At 45.4% G+C, this 24,239-nt stretch overlaps 1 protein-coding gene and 1 long non-coding RNA gene across 5 annotated transcripts in view; one reads left to right on the plus strand and one right to left on the minus strand.

Moving 5' to 3' along the window:
• LOC135104495 (breast cancer anti-estrogen resistance protein 1-like) overlaps positions 1 to 20,940 on the plus strand; it is an 85,251-nt gene extending 64,311 nt beyond the window's left edge. For 2 of the 4 annotated variants that reach the window (XM_064012050.1, XM_064012049.1), the window contains exons 2-5: positions 10,521 to 10,664; positions 12,355 to 12,495; positions 15,557 to 15,674; positions 16,801 to 20,940. In XM_064012050.1, coding sequence (XP_063868120.1) covers positions 10,521 to 10,664; positions 12,355 to 12,495; positions 15,557 to 15,674; positions 16,801 to 18,833 — 2,436 coding nt within the window. In that variant the 3' untranslated portion in view covers positions 18,834 to 20,940. Of the gene's footprint in view, positions 1 to 9,144; positions 9,380 to 10,175; positions 10,324 to 10,520; positions 10,665 to 12,354; positions 12,496 to 15,556; positions 15,675 to 16,800 lie in introns of those variants that run through there. The other 2 variants (XM_064012052.1, XM_064012053.1) reach the window with 2 other exon arrangements.
• LOC135104496 (uncharacterized) overlaps positions 1 to 24,239 on the minus strand; it is a 31,766-nt gene that overhangs the window by 1,674 nt on the left and 5,853 nt on the right. Inside the window, exon 3 of the long non-coding RNA XR_010270459.1 lies at positions 10,221 to 10,277. This is a non-coding gene — a long non-coding RNA (uncharacterized LOC135104496). The remainder of the gene's footprint in view (positions 1 to 10,220; positions 10,278 to 24,239) is intronic.

Consider the following 24,239-nt stretch of genomic DNA (forward strand, 5'->3'; position numbering starts at 1 on the left):
AAGGTGATCGCAAATCTACATCTGCCATGCACGGCTAGGTAGTGGTGAGCCAGCTTTGCCCAAATCCGCCAGGCCTCACTTTGGCATGCATCTCAACCCCGCCTCCCAATCCTTTGAAGCTGCTGCGGCGAGGCGGAGGAACACTTAACTCTCAAGTGCGCTGTTGAGTTACGGTTACCACAGTTTACCTTCCGCCGGTTTTTCACGTGTAAAGTGACGCCACAAATTGCCACCCCGTGTCTGATAAACGTTGGGAAGAGTGGAAACGTTTGATGGCAATGGCACGTGACGCCTTGCTACATGAATGAGCCGCGTGTGATGGCCTGTAGTAGTACGTGTCTGTGTGGTACGTGTTACTGGCTTCTCTTCTCTTTTATAGCCGCCTTTTATCGAACTCTTCCACCTTGTAGTGCTTCCCCTTACACCGCTCACATCAGTTCTAAGTGTCTTGTTTCACGTACCGCTTTTGCTTCCACGTGTGTGAGGAGACGCGTGAGTGAATGGCAGGAGGGAATTTCTTGAATGAAGGCTGCCATTGGAATGCTTTGTTTCTTTCACCAATATTATGAAAAAAAAAAAAGTGAAGGAGAAAAAGCCAGCCGCTCACGGGGATAGACATGCAGAGATTTTTTATTTTTTATTTTTTTTTTGAGTTTTTAAGAAGTTGAGAAAATACCAAACTACAAACAAACATTTCACTTGCCACGTTGTACTAAAGATAGGCGAGAACGGTGGCGCATAAAAACCACAATGAAATACAAACATAAAACTGATACATATCCTCGTTACAGGCCAACATTCATCTTGGTGCATGTCCCGTGTATAAACCAACCCCCTTCTACCCTTTCTCTTGTTCTGGAGCGAGGCAAGAATAGTCCACCAATTGGTCATGCTTGATAGGAAATCCTGTCTCGTGTGTAATCGCTTATCAAGGCCACCAGCGGGGCAGAGACGTGAGCGCCACTTATCTCCGCGCCTCCATCTCCCCACAGCGGGACTGCACGAAAAATTCAGCGCGCATTATACCAAAAAAGGAGCGAGTTTTGAGATAGCCAAGCCAGGTGACCGGATTTCCTTATCAGCTGCTAATGTGTGTCTGCCGTTCGGAGCAAGATTAAAGAAGCCGCGTCGGGGAGTCTTGCTGCTAGAGGCGTCCCGGGCGTGGTTGCTTGGGGAGGGCGGTGGTAATGGTGGTGTGCAGCCGCGCCTCCTTTCAAGTGCAGACATTCACTGGTGCGAGAAGATGACACACAACACTCTTAGTCTGTACAAACATATTCTTCTTTTTCTGCATCTCGGAATATTGTTCTGTCAGAGGAGCAGGAGGAGCAGGAGGAGCAGGAGGAGGAGAAAAGATGGTGACAAGAAAGGGAGGATAAGGTTATAGAAGATGAAGAGGAGGAGGAGGAAAAGAGGAGGAAAGAAGAGGAGAGCAGAGGAAAAAAAAAAAAGAGGAGGAGGGAGATCAGTTTCTATTTCGATGCTGTGTTGTGATACGAGCAATGTTACAAAAATCCACCACCACACACCACCACAACCACCACCACCACCACCACAACCACCACTCCTGCAGCGCCGACGCCCCTCAGACGTGGTTTATGCTCTGCTGCCTCTTCCCCTTCCTCCAACTCCTCCTCCTCCTCCTGTCACTCCTTCCCTCCCTTCCCCGTCCCTATTCCCCTATAATATATTACTCCTCCCTTTCCTTTCCTTCCCCTCCACCCATCACCACTCACCACTCGCCTCTTCCTTTACACATTAGTTACGAACACAAGTACAATCCACCTCTTTTTCTCTCTCTTTCCTCTCTTCCTTCCCCTCCCAGTCTTCCACCTCACCTCCACCTTCCCTACTCCACCTATCCACCTCTACCTTGCATCACAGGTTCCACAAAACTCGGTCACATCATTGTACATTACCAGCACCTCTTTTTGACTGTGATGGTGATGATGGTGATGATGGCAGTGGTGGTTAGTGGTGAAGGTGGTTGGCATGGCTCACGTTTACTGTTGCCACCCCCACCACCACTATGCTTTCCCATCATCACCATCACCACCATTACATCACAACCACCATTGCAGTGTTTCCGCCGTAACGTGATACTTAATACATGCACATGTGGTGTGTGTGTGTGTGTGTGTGTGTGTGTGTGTGTGTGTGTGTGTGTATGCGTCGATAGGGGTCTGGTAATTGTATATTAATTTCTTTTTCTCTTTCTCTTGTTCCAGGTGAGTGTTGCGGAAGAGGAGGAGGTGATGAAGTAAACGAGGAGGAGGAGGAGGAGGAGGAGGAGGAGGAGGAGGAGGAGGAGGAGGAGGAGGAGGAGGAGGAGGATGAAGTAAAGGCAGAGTTCGTAACTGCAATGCATGGTGCGAGAACGTGAGTAATGAAAACTCTCTCTCTCTCTCTCTCTCTCTCTCTCTCTCTCTCTCTCTCTCTCTCTCTCTCTCTCTCTCTCTCTCTCTCTCTCCAAAAAAAAACAGGTAAGTGAGGTATATTTAAGGTGATCAACTACAAGTGAGAGAAACGTTTTTATGGTAGTGGAGGAGGAGGAGGAGGAGGAGGAGGAGGAGGAGGAGGAGGAGGAGGAGGAGGAGGAGTTGGTGGTGGTGGTGGTGGTGACGGAGGATGTTTGCCCGACGTTAACTATAGACAAACGTGATCTCTTACACACACACACACACACACACACACACACACACACACACACACACACACACACACACACACACAAACGAGGACTATTGCATATGGACCTATACACATAACCTCCCATGACCCATTGCCGTGTAGGGGGTGTGTGGATCTCCCACCGCCCCCCACCCCCCTCCGTGTCCATCCGGTCGTCTCCTCACACCGCCCATGCCCATATCAAGTGCAGTGTCTCGCCTACACCCTACTTACGCCCACACCCAAGCCGGCAACAGCAAACCACACAGCCACACACACACACGGCTGGGTCTCTCTGTTTCTGCTACACCCGCCGGTACACCCACAATGCATGACACACTTCCTGGACTACACTAGATCGATACACTCCTTACACTCTTCCTCTTGCCGTTAAATATTGAATGCCCGTCATAGTTTTCGCCTTAGCAACCCAGTATGTTCGGGATTCCTGCCACTTGACCCAACCCTGCCACACCCTGCGTTCCTCCCGCCTTCCTTCCTCTCCTCCTTGACTGCAACTACACTCCACTGCACTCACACAACACACTCTTTTTGCACTCGTATCCCAGCCACACTGCTTCCACTAATATTCCAACTTTGCTCTCATTTCTACACAAAGCTGCACACATCCACACTCACATCCCAGCCACTCTCCTACTCAGATCACCCAAAGCCACACAAAACACCCTTTTTTCATTCATACCCCAGCCATACTGTTCCCACAAACACTTTACTTACTCTAGAGTACATTTTCCACACACTGCTACACACATCCACAATCATGTCTCGCCCACTCTTCTACTCAGATCACCCAAAGCCATAAAACACACCCTTTTTTTCACTCAAATCCCAGCCACACTGCTTCCACTAACACTTTAATCTCATTTTTACACTCTGCTACTCATTCACACCCCTCCTTCACTCACATCCCGGCTATAATGCTCAGATCACCCTAGGTCTCACCCTTTGCCACACTGCTCGTATACTCCATCCCGTCACCCTTGCCCCAGCCACACCTATCCTCCTTCACCCCCAGCATCCTTGTTCAAACCGCGGCAGCCTTCCCACAGAAGGACAACGTCAGGGGCCCTCAGTAACACACCCTCCTTGAGGCACTCCTGCCCTCCTTGCCCTCTCTCCTCTGCTCTCCTCCCACTTGTTTCCTTTCTTCCCCTCTTCTTAAAACTACGGAAAGTGTGTGTGTGTGTGTGTGTGTGTGTGTGTGTGTGTGTGTGTGTGTGTGTGAGAGAGAGAGAGAGAGAGAGAGAGAGAGAGAGAGAGAGAGAGAGAGAGAGAGAGAGAGAGAGAGAGAGAGAGAGAGAGAGAGAGAGAGACGAATGAATGAATGATAGAATGAAAGAAATATTGGAATGAAAAGCAACACACAAATACAAGGAGCCACTGATACTCCATAAACAAACAATTAGAGAGAAAAGAATAATAAAACTGAGGGATGAGAGGCGGGCGAGAGAGGCAAGTGGATGAGTGCGAGGAGGGCGCGAGGAGGAGGCGGCGGCAGCGTGGTGGTGGTGGTGGTGGAGGACGAGAATGAAAGAGTATCTATAACCATGCGCCATGAAGTTACTTGATACTAAGCCCCATGACGTAGGAAGTTAGTGAATGAGTGATGGACGGCCTCCCTCCCTCACACACACACACACACACACACACACCTATTGATCCATTTATTTAGTCCATCAGATAGTTAACAGGGTAGACAAACGATCAACTAAGCGGCCAATTAACCACTCAAGCCCTCTCTCTTCCATCCACATCCACTCCACACCTCCTCACTCCACCACCACGCCACGGTAAATATATACGGGGCCAAGATAACCGCTCCAATAAACACATAAGCGGCCGTCTCTTAATCTCTTTGCAGCATTTATTATTAGTCTCAGTATCATTAACGTTAAGATCATTACTGTACGTCACCTCTTCGTAATTCTTTATCATCAGGGTAATTTTCATCTCTCTTATTAATTGTGAGACTCTGAGGAGGAGGAGGCGGAGGAGGAGGAGGAGGAGGAGGAGGTGCAAATACAGGCCCTTCCTCGTGTCCTTAAGGGTGGTCTTCTTGATTACGCGGGGAAGGTTAGGCAGACATTTTTTTTATGGCTAGGCAGCGAGTGAACCTGACACTCCTGCTGCCTGGAGTGGTTCAGGGGGCCTAGATAGTCACTGGATGGTCTCATTAGTCACCGTCACCTCTAGTATAGCCACTCTTACTGTTACTGCTGTGCCTCCCTCCCCTGATATACCTGTTATTATTACTAGTGGTACTCCAAAAATTATTACTACTATTTATAATTTTTACTACTACTCGTACTGTTGTTGCCGCTACTACTATTACTACTATTACTTCTTCTTCTTCTTCTTCTTCTTCTCCTTCTCCTTCTCTTCCTCTTCCTCCTCCTTCTCCTCCTAATACTGAGATGTAAACACGTAAAAAGCGGAAGAGTAAGCAAGAACAGTATATCGTATAGAAAAGTACCGGTAGTGATAATAATAATAATAATAATAATAATAATAATAATAATAATAATAATAATAATAATAATAATAATGATACATAAAAGACCTCAGGAGATAAGGTCAGTAGACACTCCTAACAAAGCCACACAAGGTCACCGTACAACTCTATCCCCCTCCTCCTCCTCCTCCTCCTCCTCCTCCTGATCCAACGAGTCCCTTTTCACCAACATTCATAAGATTCCTCGTGTCTCGCAAATTACTCAGAAAACAGCAATTCTCCTCTTCACCTCTTATTACTAGAGGAGGAGGAGGAGGAGGAGGAGGAGGAGGAGGAGGAGGAGGCGGGGGTGCTGGTGTACGAGGGTGGAGAGAGGGACGGGTAGTGAGGTTACGGTTGGGATCAAGACTTGAGATTTGACATATATGGTTAGATTCAGCCTGTAGTAGTGGTGGTGGTGGTGGTGGTGGTGGTGGGGGTGGTGGTGGTGGTAGTGGATGAAGGAAGGAAAGGAGATAATGGATACAAAAAGAGGAAGTAGTAACATTAATGGTGGTGGTTGTGGTGGTGGTGGTAGTAGTAGTAGTTTGTAGTAGTAGCAGTTGTTTTTGTTGTTGTTGTTGTTGTTTTAGTAGTAGTAGTAGCAGTAGTAGTAGTAGTAGTAGTAAAAAAAAAGCAAGAATGAATAAAATCGAAAACAATAGAAATGCCAAACAATTACTCAAACACAAAACAACAAAATAAACAAAAAACAAAACAAAACAAGAACATGTATATGGCACCAGAAAACAAAGCAACCCGACTTGAAAAAAACCAAGCCTTCCACGAACACCACACAGGAAACACTACAGCAACAAAGACTCAGCGAACTCGTAACACTCTAATAAATACTTGCAGCGGACAACACACTACAAACAGGTGAACGCTGCAGGTAAGCATTGCCCCCTCTGAGGAGTCTTACCCATATTTGGAGTGAGAGCTTGGCTGGGGAGGTGGTGGTGGGAAGAGGAGAGGGAGAAGGGAAAGAGAATTATTACAGTATACCCTAACACCTCAACTCGAGACTTCATATCATTTACCACAGCGAGATACGAGTATTAACTACTGAATGGCAACTCCTGTGTTACATTAACCCAAACTAATTTACGTTATCTGCTTCTGCGGGATAGAGGTGGTGGTGGTGGTAGTAGTGATGAGTGGCGAGGGGGGGGGGGAGCGGTGTCTGGTCCTGGAGTGGTAGTGGTGGTGTCTTTGGAGCCTTATGAGGGAGTGGGAAAGGAGGGGAAGGGTTAAGGGGGGGAAGGATAGCTGTGTGTCTGTCTGGAGTCTGGATATGTAGAGTCATTCTTGTGCTCTCTCTCTCTCTCTCTCTCTCTCTCTCTCTCTCTCTCTCTCTCTCTCTCTCTCTCTCTCTCTCTCTCTCTCTCTCTCTCTCTGTAACCGTCACAAAAATACAGCTCACGTCACTATTCTCATCATCATGTTACGCTCTTCACCTTTCCCTGGGTCCTCCCCTCACCATTCTTCACCCCCTTTCCTCTCCACCTCCCCCCCTTCTGCCCCTCCTACAGACAGTCTTGGCGGCATCGCATCTCCCTCCGTCCGCCCGTCCGCCGCCCGCCTCCCGTTGGGCAACACGATACCGTTTCAGTGTTGCAAGGCTCGTGGTGGTCAGGCCGCAACACCGCCCCTCACACTGCCCTACTCGCCTCCTCCCACTACCTCTCAGCCCTCATTTCCTTCAGCGTCCACCTCATTGATTCCTCGGCATCCCACGCAGCCTCACTCATCTCCATCCCTCTACACGCCACACTCTTCAAATTCCTGCTGGTCACTTCTAAGCCGTTACTACAAGACGTAACAATTTTGAAGTCTATCAGATAATCTTCCCTCATCAGTCAATTCACACTCATTTCTCAAAAACTGCCTTCCAGTGAAGTCATTCCCTTAAATTCCTACTAGTGCCTTTCTCATAGTCATTCCTCAAACATTCTATAACCTTTCCGTTTTCATCTCTCTCGCTCAGTCTCTCCCTCACGATCCTTCACGCGCCGGACTGATGGGATAACCCGCTTTCCTATTCTCCACAAACGACCTTCTTCCCAACCTTGCACAATCATTATCCTCTTCTTGCTCTCCTGTATCCCGTTCCATCCATTCTTCTTCCCACTTCACATTTCCCTCTTCGTCAACTCATGTGATGATGATGATGATGGCATTTCCTGTCCACTCCTACGCTCCGCCATTCTCTCTCTCTCTCTCTCTCTCTCTCTCTCTCTCTCTCTCTCTCTCTCTCTCTCTCTCTCTCTCTCTCTCTCCTTCACATCTCCGTCACCTCCGTCTTACAACTACGCTTACCTACTACCTATCTCCTCCTCCTCCTCCTCCTCCTCCTCCTCCTCCTCCTCCTCCTCCGCCATAACTCACTATCCCCATTACAATCCAGAATAAAAAGCCAATGAATGGAACTTAATTTTTGGAAACGGAAGTTCTCACGATTACGAGACCGTGGACCGTAAACACGAGTGATTCCTCCTCATTCATTCACTCTCTCTCTCTCTCTCTCTCTCTCTCTCTCTCTCTCTCTCTCTCTCTCTCTCTCTCTCTCTCTCTCTCTCTCTGAATTTAACTAGAAATAATACTACCACTATTCCTACTACTACTACTACTACTACTACTACTACTACTACTACTACTACTACTACTACTACCAGCGCAGGCCAGGTTTATGTAGGTAGAGTAAGCACAGTACAGTACACCACAGGGGGCGGTACTCGGCTCAGGTGGCGGTCGGCGTGAGGTATAGTAGAAGCGGGGTGGCGGAGGCGAGCCATGTGCCGCTTCAACCCCCTGCCTAGGGATACATGAGCATTGTTATGGTGGTGGTGATGCCTTAGTGGCCGCTCCCCCGACCGCGATAAGATGCCTCTCTCCTGCCGTTTGTTGATAAGAGCTCTGTGTTTGTGTGTGTGTGTGTGTGTGTGTGTGTGTGTGTGTGTGTGTGTGTGTGTGTGTGTGTGTGTGTGTGTGTGTGTGTGTGTTATAGTTCCGTGGATGTAGGTGAAGACGTGCGTATGTAGTGCGTGCGTAAGGGTATGCGTGATTGCGTGACTGTGTGTGTGTGTGTGTGTGTGTGTGTGTGTGTGTGTGTGTGTGTGTCAAGGCGTTGGAGACCACGTATGTGCGTCAAGGCGTGATGATGTGTGTGTGTGTGTGTGAGTACTGGGTGTGTGTGTGTGTGTGTGTGTGTGTGTGTGTGTGTGTGTGTGTGTGTGTGTGTGTGTGTGTGACCTGCGGGGCGTCGGGAGAGGGTGTGAGTGGCGCCAGAAGCAGTGTGGAGCAAGGAACAAAGGGCCCCTCACACACTGCCGCCACCACCACCGCCGCCACTCCTGCTGTAGACACCCAGACGCCCCTCACGCAGCCCCTCTCCTCCCTTCCCCTTCCCCGCTCCTCCTCCTCCTCCTCCTCCTCCTTGTGTTCCTCTGACCCCTGTCCCGCCTCACGCTGTCCTCTTGGTTCCTGACTCCTTCTCATACTTTGCCTCACATTCCTCTTTTACCACCATTCTTCTTTTTGCTCCTCCTCTTTCTTCTTGTTCTCCTTCCTTTCGCGGCTCACGTCACTGATGTTTTATGTATACGCTTTCTTTCGCTTCGTGTCAACGCGCAATTCTCTCTCTCTCTCTCTCTCTCTCTCTCTCTCTCTCTCTCTCTCTCTCTCTCTCTCTCTCTCTCTCTCTCTCTCTCTCCCTCTCTCTCTCTCTCTCTCTCTCTGAACGACTGACATCTCTCCCATCAGACAAACTGCCAATCAAGCTTATTTTTCAACATTGCTTTGTCTAAATTTGGCAAGACTGTAATCAACAATCAGATAACCTTCACGCCCTCGTCTGGATTTTTTTTTTCTCGCCATACATCAATATTGGTAGTAGTAGTAGTAGTAGTAGTAGTGGTAGTGGTGGTAGTAGCAGTGGCAGTGGCAGTGGTGGTGTTGGTGGTGGTGGTGAAAGTGGTAGTATTGTTGCTTGTGTGGCAAGTTGTGATGGCGTGTGATGAGTTCTGGTGTTGTTGTTGCTACGTGTTGCTTGGTGTGGTGACGGTGCGGCTGAGTGAGGAGGAACGGTGGTGCTGTGCTTGCAGTGTATTGGCAGTGCTGATGGCGATGTCGTGCTGCAGTAGTTGTGTATTTATTGCGTGATGAATGGCTGCGGTGTGTGTGGCTGGATTTAAAGTGGTGAGTCGGGTGTGTGGCGGAATGGAGGGGTGTGGTGAAGGATGTGGTCGCGCCGTGGGAGTCTGTGTGGTGAAGGGTAGTGGAGTGTGTGGTGAGAAACTGCAACACTTTACTCTTCATCCACTTTTTGTCCTGCGATGTGTGATGGATGCGTGAGAAGAACCCACAAGCGGCACAGAGGCTGACAGACGGACACGTGTGGATAGGGACAGACACACACTGATACACACACAAACACATAAAACCATACCAAGATGAATTATATCAACTCAGCGAATGAGGAAGAACAAAGAACCACTATCAACACTCGTGGATGACACACGTGGCTGGGATGGATGCGTGGAGGGAATGAATGTGTGAAGTGGAGTGGAAGCGCGTGTCAGTGTGAGTGGAAGGATGGACACGTGTGGGGTAAAGGTTGACAGGGTTGGATGAGTGGATGATGGAGTGGATGGAAAGGACCATTAGTTATGTGGAGATGTTCACTTGGGCGCCGTCACCCAGACACTCACTCCGTCTCTGTCACCGTGGAGGCGCCGGCCCCCTTCCCTGCCCTCCACACTTCCTCTTCCCTGCACCCCCACACAACATCCCCCATCGTCTCCCTCCCTCCACGCCGACGTTGTGGCGACCCAAGTGGTGGCGGTCAGTGTGGGGCTTGTCCCGCTAAACACACACACACACACACACACACACACACACACACACACACACACACACACACACATATACACACACGCGCGCGCTCGCGCGCGGGGTGCCTCGGCGCCGGGCGTGGCCCAGAACTATTCGACGCACAGAAATTCTCCACAAAAGTTTAAGCAACAGTCTGCACACTCACAGGGAGGCCGCGCAGGGAGTGGTCGGTGTGCTGTGCCCTGCGTCCGCCGCCCGATGTCTGCAGGAGAAAATGTGGAGACTTAGTAGTAGTTGTAGAACTGATGGTAATGCTGGTGGTGGTGGTAGCAAAAGTAGTAGTAGTAGTAGTAGTAGTAGTAGTAATATATTGCAATAATGATGATGGTAATGATTTACGTAGATAGATAGATAGAGAGAGAGAGAGAGAGAGAGCAGATACACATGCACACACGCACAGACAAGACAGACAGGCCGCTAACTTATTCTTGTTCTCCCCTGACAGAACTGCATCGCCCGCGCTCTGTACGACAACGACGCAGAATCTCCTGACGAGCTGGCCTTCAGGAGGAACGACCTGCTGACGGTGCTGGAGCAGAACACGGCGGGGCTGGAGGGGTGGTGGCTCTGCTCCCTCCGAGGGCGACAGGTAACCATGACAAATATCTTCCCTCGCACTCTGGCCGCTATCCTGGAACGCTTTGGCCTCTCCTAGTATTTCCAAGGGCCACGGAGATGATTAATCGGGTCCTCATGAGTGTTTTTTTCCTTCCCCTGATAATGCAGAATCCTTGTTAAACATAAGTAGAATTATGGGAGGGGAAAAAGTCCTTTGAAAAACATCTACTTGTAACGTCTACTACAGTCTGTTAAAGGTAGTCGAGATAAGACACCGAATGAGATTATGCTCCATTGCCTCATACTCCTCATCAAAATGTTTCTCTTCCTCCTTCACACTTGTTTCTTCCTTCCTTTTTTTCTATTTTTTCCCCTTCAGGCCAAATCTCCTTACTCTTCTTCTGTTCTCTTCCCTTTCCTGTACATTTGCTTTTTCCCCTGTATCCGGTTCTTCTATTAGTTTTTTTTTTCTTTTTAGTCTCCTAAATCTTCCTCTCCCTTCTCCCTCACAACTGTTTCCTCTCCTCTCTTCCTGTTTTATCCGTTTCTTTTTTTTCCTTTTTTTTTTCTTTCCGTCTCTTTGATTATTGTGTTTATTCCTATTTTTCTGTTCTTCCTTTATCCTCCTTATTCCTTTTATTTCAGTTTTATAGTCTTGTTCGTTTCCTCGTTTCTTCTTCCCTTCTTTCTTTTTTTTTTCTTCTTCCTTAGTGTCCATCGTCACTCTCCAGTATATATATATATATATATATATATATATATATATATATATATATATATATATATATATATATATATTTTTTTTTTTTTCTTTTCTTTTCTTTCTTTCTCTCCTCTGTTTCTCCACCCTTGTGACACCCCGTCGTGCTCGTTTAACATTCTCCACCTTTTCCTCTTTTCTTTTCTGACGATATCTTTTCCTCTCCCTTCCTCCTGCTCCTCCTCCTCCTTCACCATTCAACGTTTTCCTCCCTCCTGTGCCCTTTCGCTCACTATCACCAACTCTTTTCTCTCTCCATCTCTTTCTCTCTTCCGTTCTTTCTTTCTGCCAGTTTCTATTAGTTCAATTGATTTGCTTTATGTGCCACTTTCTATCTTTTTTTTTCTTTCTCTCTCTTTTATGGTTGTCGCTTGTACGTCTTTTAATCTTTCACTCGCTTCTGCCCACCATTCTCTCTCTCTCTCTCTCTCTCTCTCTCTCTCTCTCTCTCTGCAGCCTTCAACCTGCTGCGTCTCCTTGTCTTGCCGCCTCCCCAACAACCTCTCTTAACCTCTCGTTTCACCCCGAAAGCAAGCAACCCTCCTCCCCAGAGCCCGTTACTCTCTCTCTCTCTCTCTCTCTCTCTCTCTCTCTCTCTCTCTCTCTCTCTCTCTCTCTCTCTCTCTCTCTCTCTCTCTCTCTCTCTCTCTCTCTATCACCGCCTGTGCCAGATCTTCTCAGGCTTCTGTTCCCGTCTTGTCTCGTCTCGTCTTGTCTGCCTCCGGTCTAAATGAATCTGGTCTTTATCTACCTGGCTCTTGTGTACGTGAGGTGGCGCCAGCAGGAGGAGGAGAAACAAGGAATGGAGACTAGAAGAGGAGGAGGAGGAGGAGGAGGTAACAGAGCATTGTGGTGTCTGAATTAACGTCACAAGTAAACTGGCATTCTCTCATTCACTCCGACTCTGATTCCCCCCTATCTCTGCCTCCCCCACACCTAGTAACGCCAGACCACCTTGCAGGGCATCTGTCCCGGCAACCGGCTTCGCATCCTGCCCGGGATGTACGATACAGGCTCGGGGGTCACCAGTCTGTCCGGCCTCGTGCCCCGCCCCGGCGCCACCAGCCCCGGGCCCCGCACCCAGAGACCAACGTCCAATAAGGTAAGGCTGCGATACTACTACTACTACTACTACTACTACTACTACTACTACTACTACTACTACTACTACTACTGCTGCTGCTGCTGCTGCTGCTGCTACTGCTGCTGGTGCTACTACTACTACTACTACTACTTCGATCACTGTTACCACCTACAACTATCAACATTCGCAGTTACACCGGTCATCACCCCCACTACCGCAGTCACAAACACAACAGTCACCACCATTGTTCACCACCACCACCACTACTCCCCACACACTACACTGTCGCCACTAATCTTGCCTCAAGTCTCGTAAAACACAAATGTTTGGAGCTTAGAGTTGAGTGGCGGTCTCAAGATGAGTGGCGGCCTCGGAAGAAGAGGGAGAGGAAAGCAGAAGGCCGAGTGGACTCCGTCACCTCGCCAACTTAAAGGAAACGTCTCAGGCAGATGAGCGGTCGAGAGGCCTCGCCAAACCATTTACTGCAGCAGGGAGACGAACGCCCAAGGATGGCGTCATCTTGTTATTGAAAAATGTAAAAAGTACGAGTAACTGGAAACAAGTAAATCTTTGAGAATCTATGCAAGTAGTGATATTTGGCCTTCGTGTGGGATATAAATAGCGACAGAGTTCAGAGGTTACATACATAGCACTTATATAGATAATGCTCACACATGGTACACGTTATATTCAGGTTTTGACAAGGATACAGGAAAGGAAATTTAATGTTATCTGTATTCAAGTGATTCACGTATCGGTCAGAAGGCACTGAAGTATCTTACGTCACAGCCAAGTTACGATGTGCCTCAGAGGAATGACTAAGGATTATTAAGAAAAAGCAAGGCCAGGAGTGGACCGCCCTCACACGCACACAGGTGGTGAGTCACGAAGCCCTGAGCTCCTCACCTGTTCAGGATAGACTCAAGCCTGTGGTCAAAAAAGACCGCCGGCGTGTGGGTGGAGGTTTGCGGGGGATGAGATGAGGCGTCGCTCTTCTTGGAAACTGATTTAATTTTTAGCTTGAATTAAAAGTGAATAATGCTAATAAAATTCTGAAGCACGAAGATATCACCGTAAATGTGTACGATTCTTAAGAACAATAGGCGGGAGTTCATTAACAGCTTGTGTCAAAAGGTCAGGGCCGGACTGGACGAGAGAATACTTTACAAGACATGTCAATGCCACTCCTGCAGGCGGGGGCGATGGTGTGGAACGCTGCATTTCCATTTACTGAGTCTGGGACATAGGCTTTAGTGAAGGGCTTAAATTTTCAAGAGATGCAACGTAAGTATGAGTTGAATCGAAGAAAAAACGGTGAATGTGTCTAGATACTACTCGCTGGAGAAGCAACATTGCAAATACGCCATGTGCTATCTGTGAACTAACGTGTTTCTTGACAAGCGCAGTGGAATTTCTCGAATTCTAAACAGTATAGGAAGGTTTTCAAAAGATGCATTATTACGGCACTAGGCTATCTGCGAGGAACGGCGTGTTACAATAATGCAAGGGAGAGAGTTTTATCATGCTTTCTTTCTATTCCCGTGCAGCATGATTGGGAAAACGTGCGGAAAAGCTGCACTGCCCTGCCTGAGACAGTCATCTTACTAATGCGTTTGTGTGGCGCGTTCAAGCGTAACTGCCACGCCCTGCACTTGTGAGGCAACGCCACTTCTCGGATCGGCACGTAACTGGGATCAGAGGATGCTGTGTTTGTTCAGCCCTTCAGTTTATGGATTTTTTTTTTTTTTTCGAAAGTCGCTGCTAAGCCCTTCGGCGTGGTTGCTGCGTGGCTACTTCAAACACAGAAGCTTTATGATGAAGCAACAGATATACTGCCTGGAGATTCTATAATGGACTGGCTTGCCCTGAACAGCTGTCACAACACGGAGTACGGGTAGACAGACCTTTCTTGGTGAGACTTGACACCAATTACAGCAGGGTTTTTCCTTCGTTTATATAATTCATGGTTCAGGAAGAAGAAAGAAGAGGTCGTAAAGGATACACAGCAGGAACCACAGACCATATGGCTAATGGCGGATTAATGGATTGCGGGACTGGGTCGATAGCAATGCAGGATCCCGAGTGAAATCTTATTCAGTGGTTTTTCATATTAATTTGAATTCTACGTTTTTTTTTTTTTTATTATTTTACATTAGACTGATTTTAATTTCTGGATTGTAGTCTGGTTAAAAGTTATTACAATGATCACATTCTGATAACAAATTCCAACTCCTGAAATTATCCTTCTCCACACCATACACTCTCCCATAGCCATAATCGCAGCACATAAAAAAAAAAAAAGCTGACTTACAATAATAATATAAAATTAAATAGTAATCTCTGATGGCATTGTATGAGTAGCGCCACAAAATGACCATCTCGTTTGTTCCTCAAATTTATACATCAGCTGTGCTTTGCAGCCACTACAGATCCCTGCAACATTTTGAAGACACAGTGATCAAGAAATGTAAAGTTGTATTTGATTAATTTTGAAGATGCTATTGTGTGTAAATATCAACATCACCACCACCACCATCACCATCATTACCAAGACAATAAAATTTCCTGCATAATTACTGTTACTTGTAGTAGTAGTATGAATGTTTTGCCCCGGTATTCTTCCCTTGCACTGTCACTAATATGATTTTTTTTCTTTATTGCAAATGATAAGACACATTCACCAATAAGTATGTAGTCATCATTGTCACATTATTATTACTGAGTTCTTCATTTCATCCAAATATGACAGTAAACCTTTTGAACTGAGCTGAAGAAAAAAAGTCAAGCAAAAAATTAACACAAACAGAAAACCCAATTACTCACACTATTGTTAATTCTTGAAGACTCAACTGATGAGCTGACTGATAAAAGTTACATGAATTATTTAATCTTATTTCACTTCATATTTTATACACTTTTATTGTATCACTTATAAATGCAAGTTGCGTATCATCGAAACACAATTCCTTTTCAATCAAGATATATATGGAAAGCTTGATCACCAAATAACTGACTTCTAGACAAACCACATATACTAACAGATCTTTCCTGCTACACTAAGAATCTGGTTCTTCTGTAGGTGGTGACCCCGCGGCGTGTGGGGGATGTGTACACCTATGACACACCCCGGGCCTTGACACAAGCATCCCACCTTGACTACGATGTGCCGCCCTCTAAGCACTCCACCATAGACACCAGTAAGTGTTGTATTGTGGGTGGAGGAGGGTGGTGGGGGAGGAGCAGGGTGTAGAATATATGAACAGTACTGTGGAAAGGCATGGGAGGTGTGGTGTAGGTGTGGATGTAATGGTATGGTAGAAGGGGAAGGTAGATATGGTATGTTTGGTTGGACAAGGTATGAATGGATGAATGGTGTAGTGGAATGGACAGAGGGTGTGATGGGATGATGTGAATACATGAATGAAGTAGTGGAAAGAGATAAAAGGTGTGGTGAGATAAAGGGTGTGGACTGGATTATTGTAATGGTGCTGCAAAGATATAGAACAGTGCCATGTGTTGAGGGAGGGAGTGAAGGTGGTAAGGATGTGTGGGTGTGGATGAAAGACAGGTGTGTGATGGTGGATCAGTGAGAGTATAGTAAGATAAGGGACAAAAAGTGGCTCTATTAATACAGGAAGAAAGGTGGGAAGATAAGGGACAAAAAAGTGGGTCTATTAATACAGGCAGAAACAGGTGTGTGGGTGGTATGACTGCCTTTCTTTTAAAATCTTACTTCATTCCCCTAAAAGGAAGTCTCAACATCCTGACAGCCAACCTTCAGTCCAGTCACAAACCCCACCCAGCTGATGATGATTGAATGTTTTGTTACTTTCCCTCAATTTTACACATCAGATACTCATTATCAGAGCATGCTAACTTTTGGTTTTTCCTGTGCTGGCACTATACTATGATGAATTTAAAATTATACTGTAATGATGGTATCATTATATGAGAGAGAGAGAGAGAGAGAGAGAGAGAGAGAGAGAGAGAGAGAGAGAGAGAGAGAGAGAGAGAGAGAGAGAGAGAGAGAGAGAGAGAGAGAGAGAGAGTTTTGTTCACCTGACATCCTCTCACCTCTTGAAGTGTATAAGCTGTATTGATTCAATGATAAAGAATATTGTTGGAAATTAACTGATAAAAGCTATTAGTATCAGTGCAGTATTCTCTCAAAAAGCTCCTCATTCTCCACACTTATGGTCAGTATGTAGTTTACCACTTTTAGGAGGAGGAGGTAATGGGTGGCCTGGCAATGCAAGGGCATGTTATAATTAACTGCGACATTTAGTGTATTGTTTTCTTGTTAAAGTAACTTTTGTTTTGCAGGTGGTGCTCGCTTGTCACGCAGCAGCAGCCTTCGCTATGATGCTCCTCGGTCTCACGTGCGCTCTTCCCTTGACCAGTATGACATCCCACGCTCCCAGTATGACTCACCCAAGAACCGGCCTTTGTATGACTCACCTAAGGCTCAACAACACTACGACTCTCCACGACCCCATCCCGAAGGCCAGCGCATGGGTGGGGGAGTGGTGCGCAGCATGATCAAGGGCATACGAGGGGGAATGCCTGCCACCGTCACACCAGGAGACAACGTACAAGAGTATGACGTGCCACGACCCACCAATACCAACCAGGAGGTGCAGCATGATATGCCACCCAGTGACAGATCAAGTGGAGTGTCAGTCATGTCCTGTGAGTCGTCCCAGCTGTCAACCTCTTCCTCAGCTTCCTCTTTGGCACCCTCAGAGTCCCTGTCCCTTTCCTCCTATGGTGGGTCCTCAAACCGCTCCAGCTTGGAGTCCCACGATGTGTATGACATTCCCCCAGAACCAAGAAAAGTTGTGGGCTCACAGCGCCCAAAGCTGCCCCCACGAGAAGGAAAAGATTCAAAGGATGCTTATGATGTTCCTCGAAATGTGATGGCAGCTGGTAGTGAAATGTATGACACACCTCCCTCCAGGATGCCACGTTCACTGGTGATGAGGGGCACTGGTGGTGAGGGAGTGTATGATGTGCCGCCACAGGTCAGTCGAGATGTCCGCCAGCAGGACTGTGTGGACTCAGCACCAAACAGACTCTCCTCAGGTTCAGACTCATCAGGAGGAGAGATAGACTTGAGTTATGGGAAGGACCTTCCTTTAGAGTACGACTCTGCTCTAGAAACTTTAGTCAAGTTGCAGCAGGAAGTTTACAGTGCCATAGAAAAACTTTCCATAGTGCACCAAAATGCATCATGGCACACCAGAGACACTGTGGAGGAGCGTGAGGAGGAACTCAAGAACTTAGTGTCCAGACTTCTGCAGTCTGTCACTGCAATCAGCGAATTTGGCCAGGGTTCAGTCATCAATGCCTCCCAGAATGGTGAAAGAGGGATTGCCAGACGGCTGCAGCGTCTCATAGAGCCTGTGAATAAGATTGCATCCATCATAGAGGAGTCACTGACAAGAATACGCAAGGGTGCATGGAGGGCAGCCCTCACCTGTAGGACCAATCCAGAGAACTTCAATCAGCTGGCCACTATTGCTCACTCCCTCGTGGATGATGTGCGCCTCCTGGCCAATACCATTCAGACCAAGGGCATGTTCATCTTTAAGAAGGCTCCAGCTTTAGACACTTCTGGCTACACACGTCAGCAGGGGATTGAGGATGAGGAGAAGACTCCAGTCCAGGAGAGACCTCTACCTGACCTACCTAATAAGAAGCCCTTTGAAAACTTGTACGAGAATGATACCAAAAATTGGCTTGAGGACTATGACTACGTCAATCTTGAGACTCGAGCAACTGTTGAACGAGAGCATGAGGACATCAAGAAAGAACTGCCAGCTGAGCTGCGAAAGTCATTTGACAACCTAGTGAAACAGTCACAACTGATTGTTGACAGTGATCATGAGAAGGTCATCCAGAAAAGTGACCAGACTCAGATCAGTGTCCAGAAGCGAGGTGGTAACAACACCCTTGACCCCAATGATAAACAGGTCATCAATTTCTATGGAAGCCAGAGTGAGGTACATCTCAAACACCTCAACACGGCCATTGATGCTTTCCTCCTCACTATTGAGAACAACCAGCCACCCAAAGTCTTCATTGCGCATTCCAAATTTGTCATCCTTAATGCACACAAGCTGGTCTACATTGGCGACACTGTCCATAGAACTGTTGTCAACCCTGAGGTGAGGACAAGGGTTCTTAACTGCTCTAATGCACTTTCTGACCAAATGAAGCACACAGTGACAGCAGCCAAGACTGCAGCCCTCCAGTTCCCATCTGTAACAGCTGTGCAAGCAATGGTGGACTCCTTTGTGGCTGTCTCACATCTGGCCAACAACCTTAAGCAAGCAATCTCAGTGACGCCTATCTGAGGACCAATCAAAGCCACTCTAGCTCAGTCTCTTGACACGGGCATGCTTCACACCCACACTGCTGCAGGCCATGGATGTCCTAGGCCCTCTCCTAGATGCTATGTTGCGGGCAAGGGGTGTGCCAGTGCAGAGGAGAGGCAGCTAGGCCAGCGTGCGGGTAACGTAGGCCAATCTAAGGCGTTGAGGAACTATCAAATCTACCTTAGAGAGTTATCAGGGAAGTGTATTTTGAGTTCAGTCAAGTTTTTTTTTTTTTAAGTTTGTGTAAAAAACTGAAACGAATATTTTTGCCAAATTATTTTGGGACTTTATCTGTACATTGTTTTTAACATGTAATTTATGTGTTTCTCTCAGAAGGCCAATAGTTAGAAATTGCTTTTGTTATATTTGTCTGAATTGTTACTTTTTCCACACAATGTGTTTGTATATATTGTGCTACAGTTGAGGTATTTATTTATAAAACATAGTATTCAGATTCCTAGAGTTAGTCTGTCTCTGCTGAGTTTCATGACCAACACCTACAATTGGGTTACTGCTATTGGTTGATGACTGCACTTGGAAGTCATTTTAAGATTAGATTTTTTTCACAAGGAAGCACTTTGTGGTGCAAGGCCTTGTTGTCCAATACCCCAGCTCTCCTCCCTTAGTCTCCCCTGTTATGCCTTGGGAGCATCCACAGACATAAAATATAAATAATATATATAAGTACATCATAGCTGCTTTTCTGTCTAGCGAGTTTGCTCAGTCTGTCTTTTTGAGTATCTTACAAAGCTAAGTGTTCCCTCTGTGTCTAGGACAACAAAACATGCCCACTGCTGCCTAAACTGTGTGAAAAATATAATCCTAAATGTTACATCTTGGTTTTGTCCTGATGAAGGCCACTGTCAGGTGGGTGGACGGCCAACTCTCACGAATATCTTCCAGTTTCTTTTAAGGTGAACCAAGTCGACTTCCACTTGTTACAGTCAATATGGTGGAATTCTAAATTCCCAGGCTGTGATTTTAGTGTTTAAGTAAAAGAATAATTTTTAATTTCTTATTATTTGTAAATAGAATTAAAAAAATAAATCACTATGCCACTGTACATAGCATAAGAGGGTCAACCTGTTGCTGTGACACTGCTAGATGTGCCGCAGAGCACCAGGCAGCATCGAGGAAACCAGTCAGGCGCCCCGACAGCCTGAGCCTTCGACCACACACGAATCAAAAAAGGAAGTGCTATGGCGAGTGCTATGCTTGACCGGTCCTATTGCTTCTTAGCCAGAGCTTAGTCTGTGTCCTGCCAGAGTGTAGGTGTATCCAAGCCATACTTTGCTCTCTCAACATTGATGACCCCAACCCCTACCCAGCAAGTAGTGTGCACAAGGACCTGCCACACCCAAATGTGCCCATGACCCAAGTGTTAATTACTACCACCACCTGTCCACTGCCGCTTCATACTGCCAGCAGCCACCGCTCACGTGCGGCATTGAGTGAGTGAGTATGAATAAGAATATGAATCACGTAGGTGTTTCCTATGCAGACAACACCCTTAAGACCGGTAGTGTCCCTGTGTACCCTTCCTATCCCATGTGGCGCTTACAGACACTCCCCCTATTGGAGTAACTGCAGGGGAAGCACTGTGCCTCCTGCTGACACCTCACTATGCAAGGACTGCCTACTGCCCCAAGCAGGCAACGACACCCAGTGAGGAGTCATGCAGGGCTTGGAGAAAGACATTTTGAGGCGAGTTGGCCGATGGAGGCCTTTTTATGGCTCCCTGTATCCTGTCCTTCATAAGATGCTTGAGTGGTGTGCACACACACATACACACACACTTCCCCATATATGGTATTCTTTGTGCACAGTGTCTTTGAACATAGTGGTGTGTGTGTGTGTGTGTGTGTGTGTGTGTGTGTGTGTGTGTGTGTGTGTGTGTGTGTGTGTGTGTGTGTGTGTGTGTGTGTGTGTGTGTGTGTGTGTGTGTGCACGCGTGTGTGTGTGTGTGTGTGTATGTGTGTGTGTGTGTGTGTGTGTTGACCTCTTGTGTTTTTGTACCTAAATTTGATATGTAATGTACTTTAACATGCCAACACCATAACCAGGTTAATAAAACTGTATGTCTAAACACTGACCTCTACCTTTACCCAGACCTTTGTATGTACTTTGACTAAATTTGAGACAAAGGAAAGAAGAAATTTGAATAGGTGTTTTTAATAATAACCCTATTGTTGAGATGATGTAGACATCTGAAGAAAAAAATCATAGAAATTGAGACAATAAACATGAATGAATGAATGCAAAAATAAAAAGTAAAGGTGAGATGTAACTTCATAAAGGAATAAAAAAATAATAAAGTGAATAAAGAGGAATGTACGATCAGCAGTATTACTGATTGCTGTCTTCGTGTTGAATAAATGTTCTTCTTTCCTATGTATTTCATGTAAGCCATTAATATTCAAATTTATGTTTTCTTGGTATGTCAGAATTCTCTTGTGCGACCTCTGCCAAATTTCTAATTAGTACAGATCTTCACTTGCGTAAGTTGGTGCCACAATGAAAGTTTCTTTCATAAAACTGCTGTAGCGGACTGACAAAGCTGAGTTTCTCTATTTGGAAGTCATGGATGATCTTTCCACAGGGATCTTTGCCGCTCACTACCAGATGCACCTTTGAAACATCTAAGAATACTGAGAGATGGATCAGAAGGCAAGAGTAAACGCTTCACATCACATTTAAAGGAAACAAATTTGACATGCTGCCAAATAAGCCATGAATGATTGCAGACCTCAGGTTAATTTTGGTTGGCTTTGACTGTTACTAAAAGGTCATTACTTCAGCACATTTTTATTCACACATTTTCTGCACATACGCACATTTTCTTCATACAAACATAAGCTTTAGTGGTTTATAGCAGACAAAGTTAAGCAAGAAAGACTCAAGGAACTGGTGTGTTCTGTTCACTTTTGGATTATTTTTTTCTTTTTAATCTATATGTTATAAGAACCCTTTTTACTGGGGACTGAGAGGGCTGAGAGTGTTTATAATGTGTGTTTGTGAGTGGTGCTTTGTCTGGAACATGTATGCGGATAAAATAAGATGAACTTTAAAGAGAAAAACAAATACTTAGGTAATAATAAACAACCAGCAACACTTTTGACACAGAAAAGTCTTCAATAACATTGTACTTTTCATGTTTTACATACACTTAACTTCAATGACATTCCTTTTATCAGCTTTATATTACTGAAGCTGGCAGTCAGCTGTCACATTGTTTAATAAATATATTGCTAGTACATGCACTTGCTATACTTTTCGTACAGAAACAACTGAATGAGTATCAGATTCTCAAGTGTTCTGGCACCTGATCTCAATTGCTTTCAATAGGCTCAGTGGAAGTTACCAAGATTTTCAAGGATGTTTTCATAATTCCAGCACTAGTTTAACAAGAACTCTGCACTGTCAATGGGAAAAACACCCATGAGAATCCAACATATCATCTATGTCTCTGAAGAACAACTCCTATGAGAGTAAAGAGCATAACTAAGAGTAGGTCCAGAATGAAATGAGAGTCCAGTTAGCAACACAACACTCACTCCTGCCATGTCATCAATACAGTCCTCACTTCATCAACACATCATGACCACTCATCAAAATCACTGATTTTATTTCATCCCTTTCTGATACAGGTGTCACATCACAGAATGCTTAAAATGCTGAAAACAATACACAAAACTATTAAACAAAACTTACACAATCCACAAACTTCGGAAAAAAAAACAACAACTTATGAGAAACCTAAATGATTCCACAAAATATCTTTACTAAATTAAACAGCAGCATTTTCATTGATTACTTAGCCATAGGAATCTCATCAAGGATTTGAAGGAGTTGGCAAAACATTGTGGTGTTAGGAACAGACTAAATAATCTTCAGTCTTTCTCTTGTCACTGAAGAGGTTCAGCTTCAGTAGTCTCATTTTCTTGATATTTTTTTAGTTTGGACCTGAAGGAAAAAGCATGACCTAACATCTTGATTATATCCTCCAGTTTATCAGTATTTAGCTGAGCAGCCACAGAGTTGTTTAAATCCTGCATCTGACAATCATTATTTTTGGAAGCTTGTGGATGACTTGCAGCTTGAGAATTATCATTACTGGAAGGACTGGGATGGGTATTAGTACTCAAGGGATATTTCTTTTTTTGTCTTCATACTTATTTCATAAAAAGGTTGTTTTTCCAATGTACCATTACATTTCTGGCATCCAGTATAGTTGTAAGCAATATACTCTTTTCTATCAATCATAAAGAAATTAACATCCATAATGACTGCATTTCCTTCCATTGTTCTCAGTTCCTTCAACACACAAGACCTAAAAAGATAAAATAATTTTCAACTGATGGAAGGAATAAAGTAAAGCTCTGTTCTTTTGTTTTAGGCTTAATACTAAGAATATAGTAGGTGTACAAAAGAGTAATTTTATTCCAAACTCGCCACCCTCATCCACATCAACACTGATGCTGCTGTCATTAGAACTACCATCGTGAAGACTTAATTTTCCACATTGTCATCCTCAGAGGAAGAAGCCGTACTAAGCAAAGGCCTAGACCTGTATGGTAGAGGCTTAGAAGTTTTTCCTGTTTTTGCCTTGGATGTGCGAGTAGTAGTAGTAGTAGTAGTAGTAGTAGTAGTAATAATGGGTTTCTTTTGTTTTGGGCTGCTTGCCTTTTCAGTCATCCTCTTCTTCTTGTTCTCTTGAAGTTCTTTCTCCTCTTTCTGTTGTTTGAGTTGTTCTACCATTTTGCAAGATGAAATAGCATAAACTCTATCCAGAATGCCTAGCACCACCTTGGGCCCTTTGCCAGGTCTTCATTCTAGGTAAATCATGTGTTGAGCAAAATATGGGCTAATACTTGAGGATGACTAAGAGGTACTTAGGATACTAGTGTCTACAGCCAAGCCTTACTGTGTAGCCTACTATGCATTAAACCATTTAACATCAAAAGCAAACACAAAAACCATGCACTCACATTTTGTGGTCTTTAATTGCAGCTTCTGTGTCTGTTTGACAGCAACTCTCTAGCTTTTAGTCTATTAGTCATTATTTTCTGTTTGTTCTGTTTACCTTTTTATGGCATTATTTTTTTCTCTTTTAGTTTCTACTCTTTATTAGACCATGTATTTATTTAGATTTTTCAGTTCCGTTAGTTTTCACGGTATAGTTATAGTATTAGTTCATGCACTATTCATATCCAACTGAAGAAAAAGAGAAAAACATTACAAATAGGAAAGATAACTTTGATAGATAACACTAAACCTAAGGAGATGCACCACCACCATCACAACCAGACACGCATCTCCTAATGGCCCCCACGTCTCCTAGGGGATCCCACACATGCGTCTCTACTGGGTCAAGTCAGGCTTCCA

The sequence above is a fragment of the Scylla paramamosain genome, chromosome 10 (assembly GCF_035594125.1).
Source record: "Scylla paramamosain isolate STU-SP2022 chromosome 10, ASM3559412v1, whole genome shotgun sequence".
In the NCBI taxonomy this organism is placed as follows: Eukaryota; Metazoa; Arthropoda; class Malacostraca; order Decapoda; family Portunidae; genus Scylla; species Scylla paramamosain.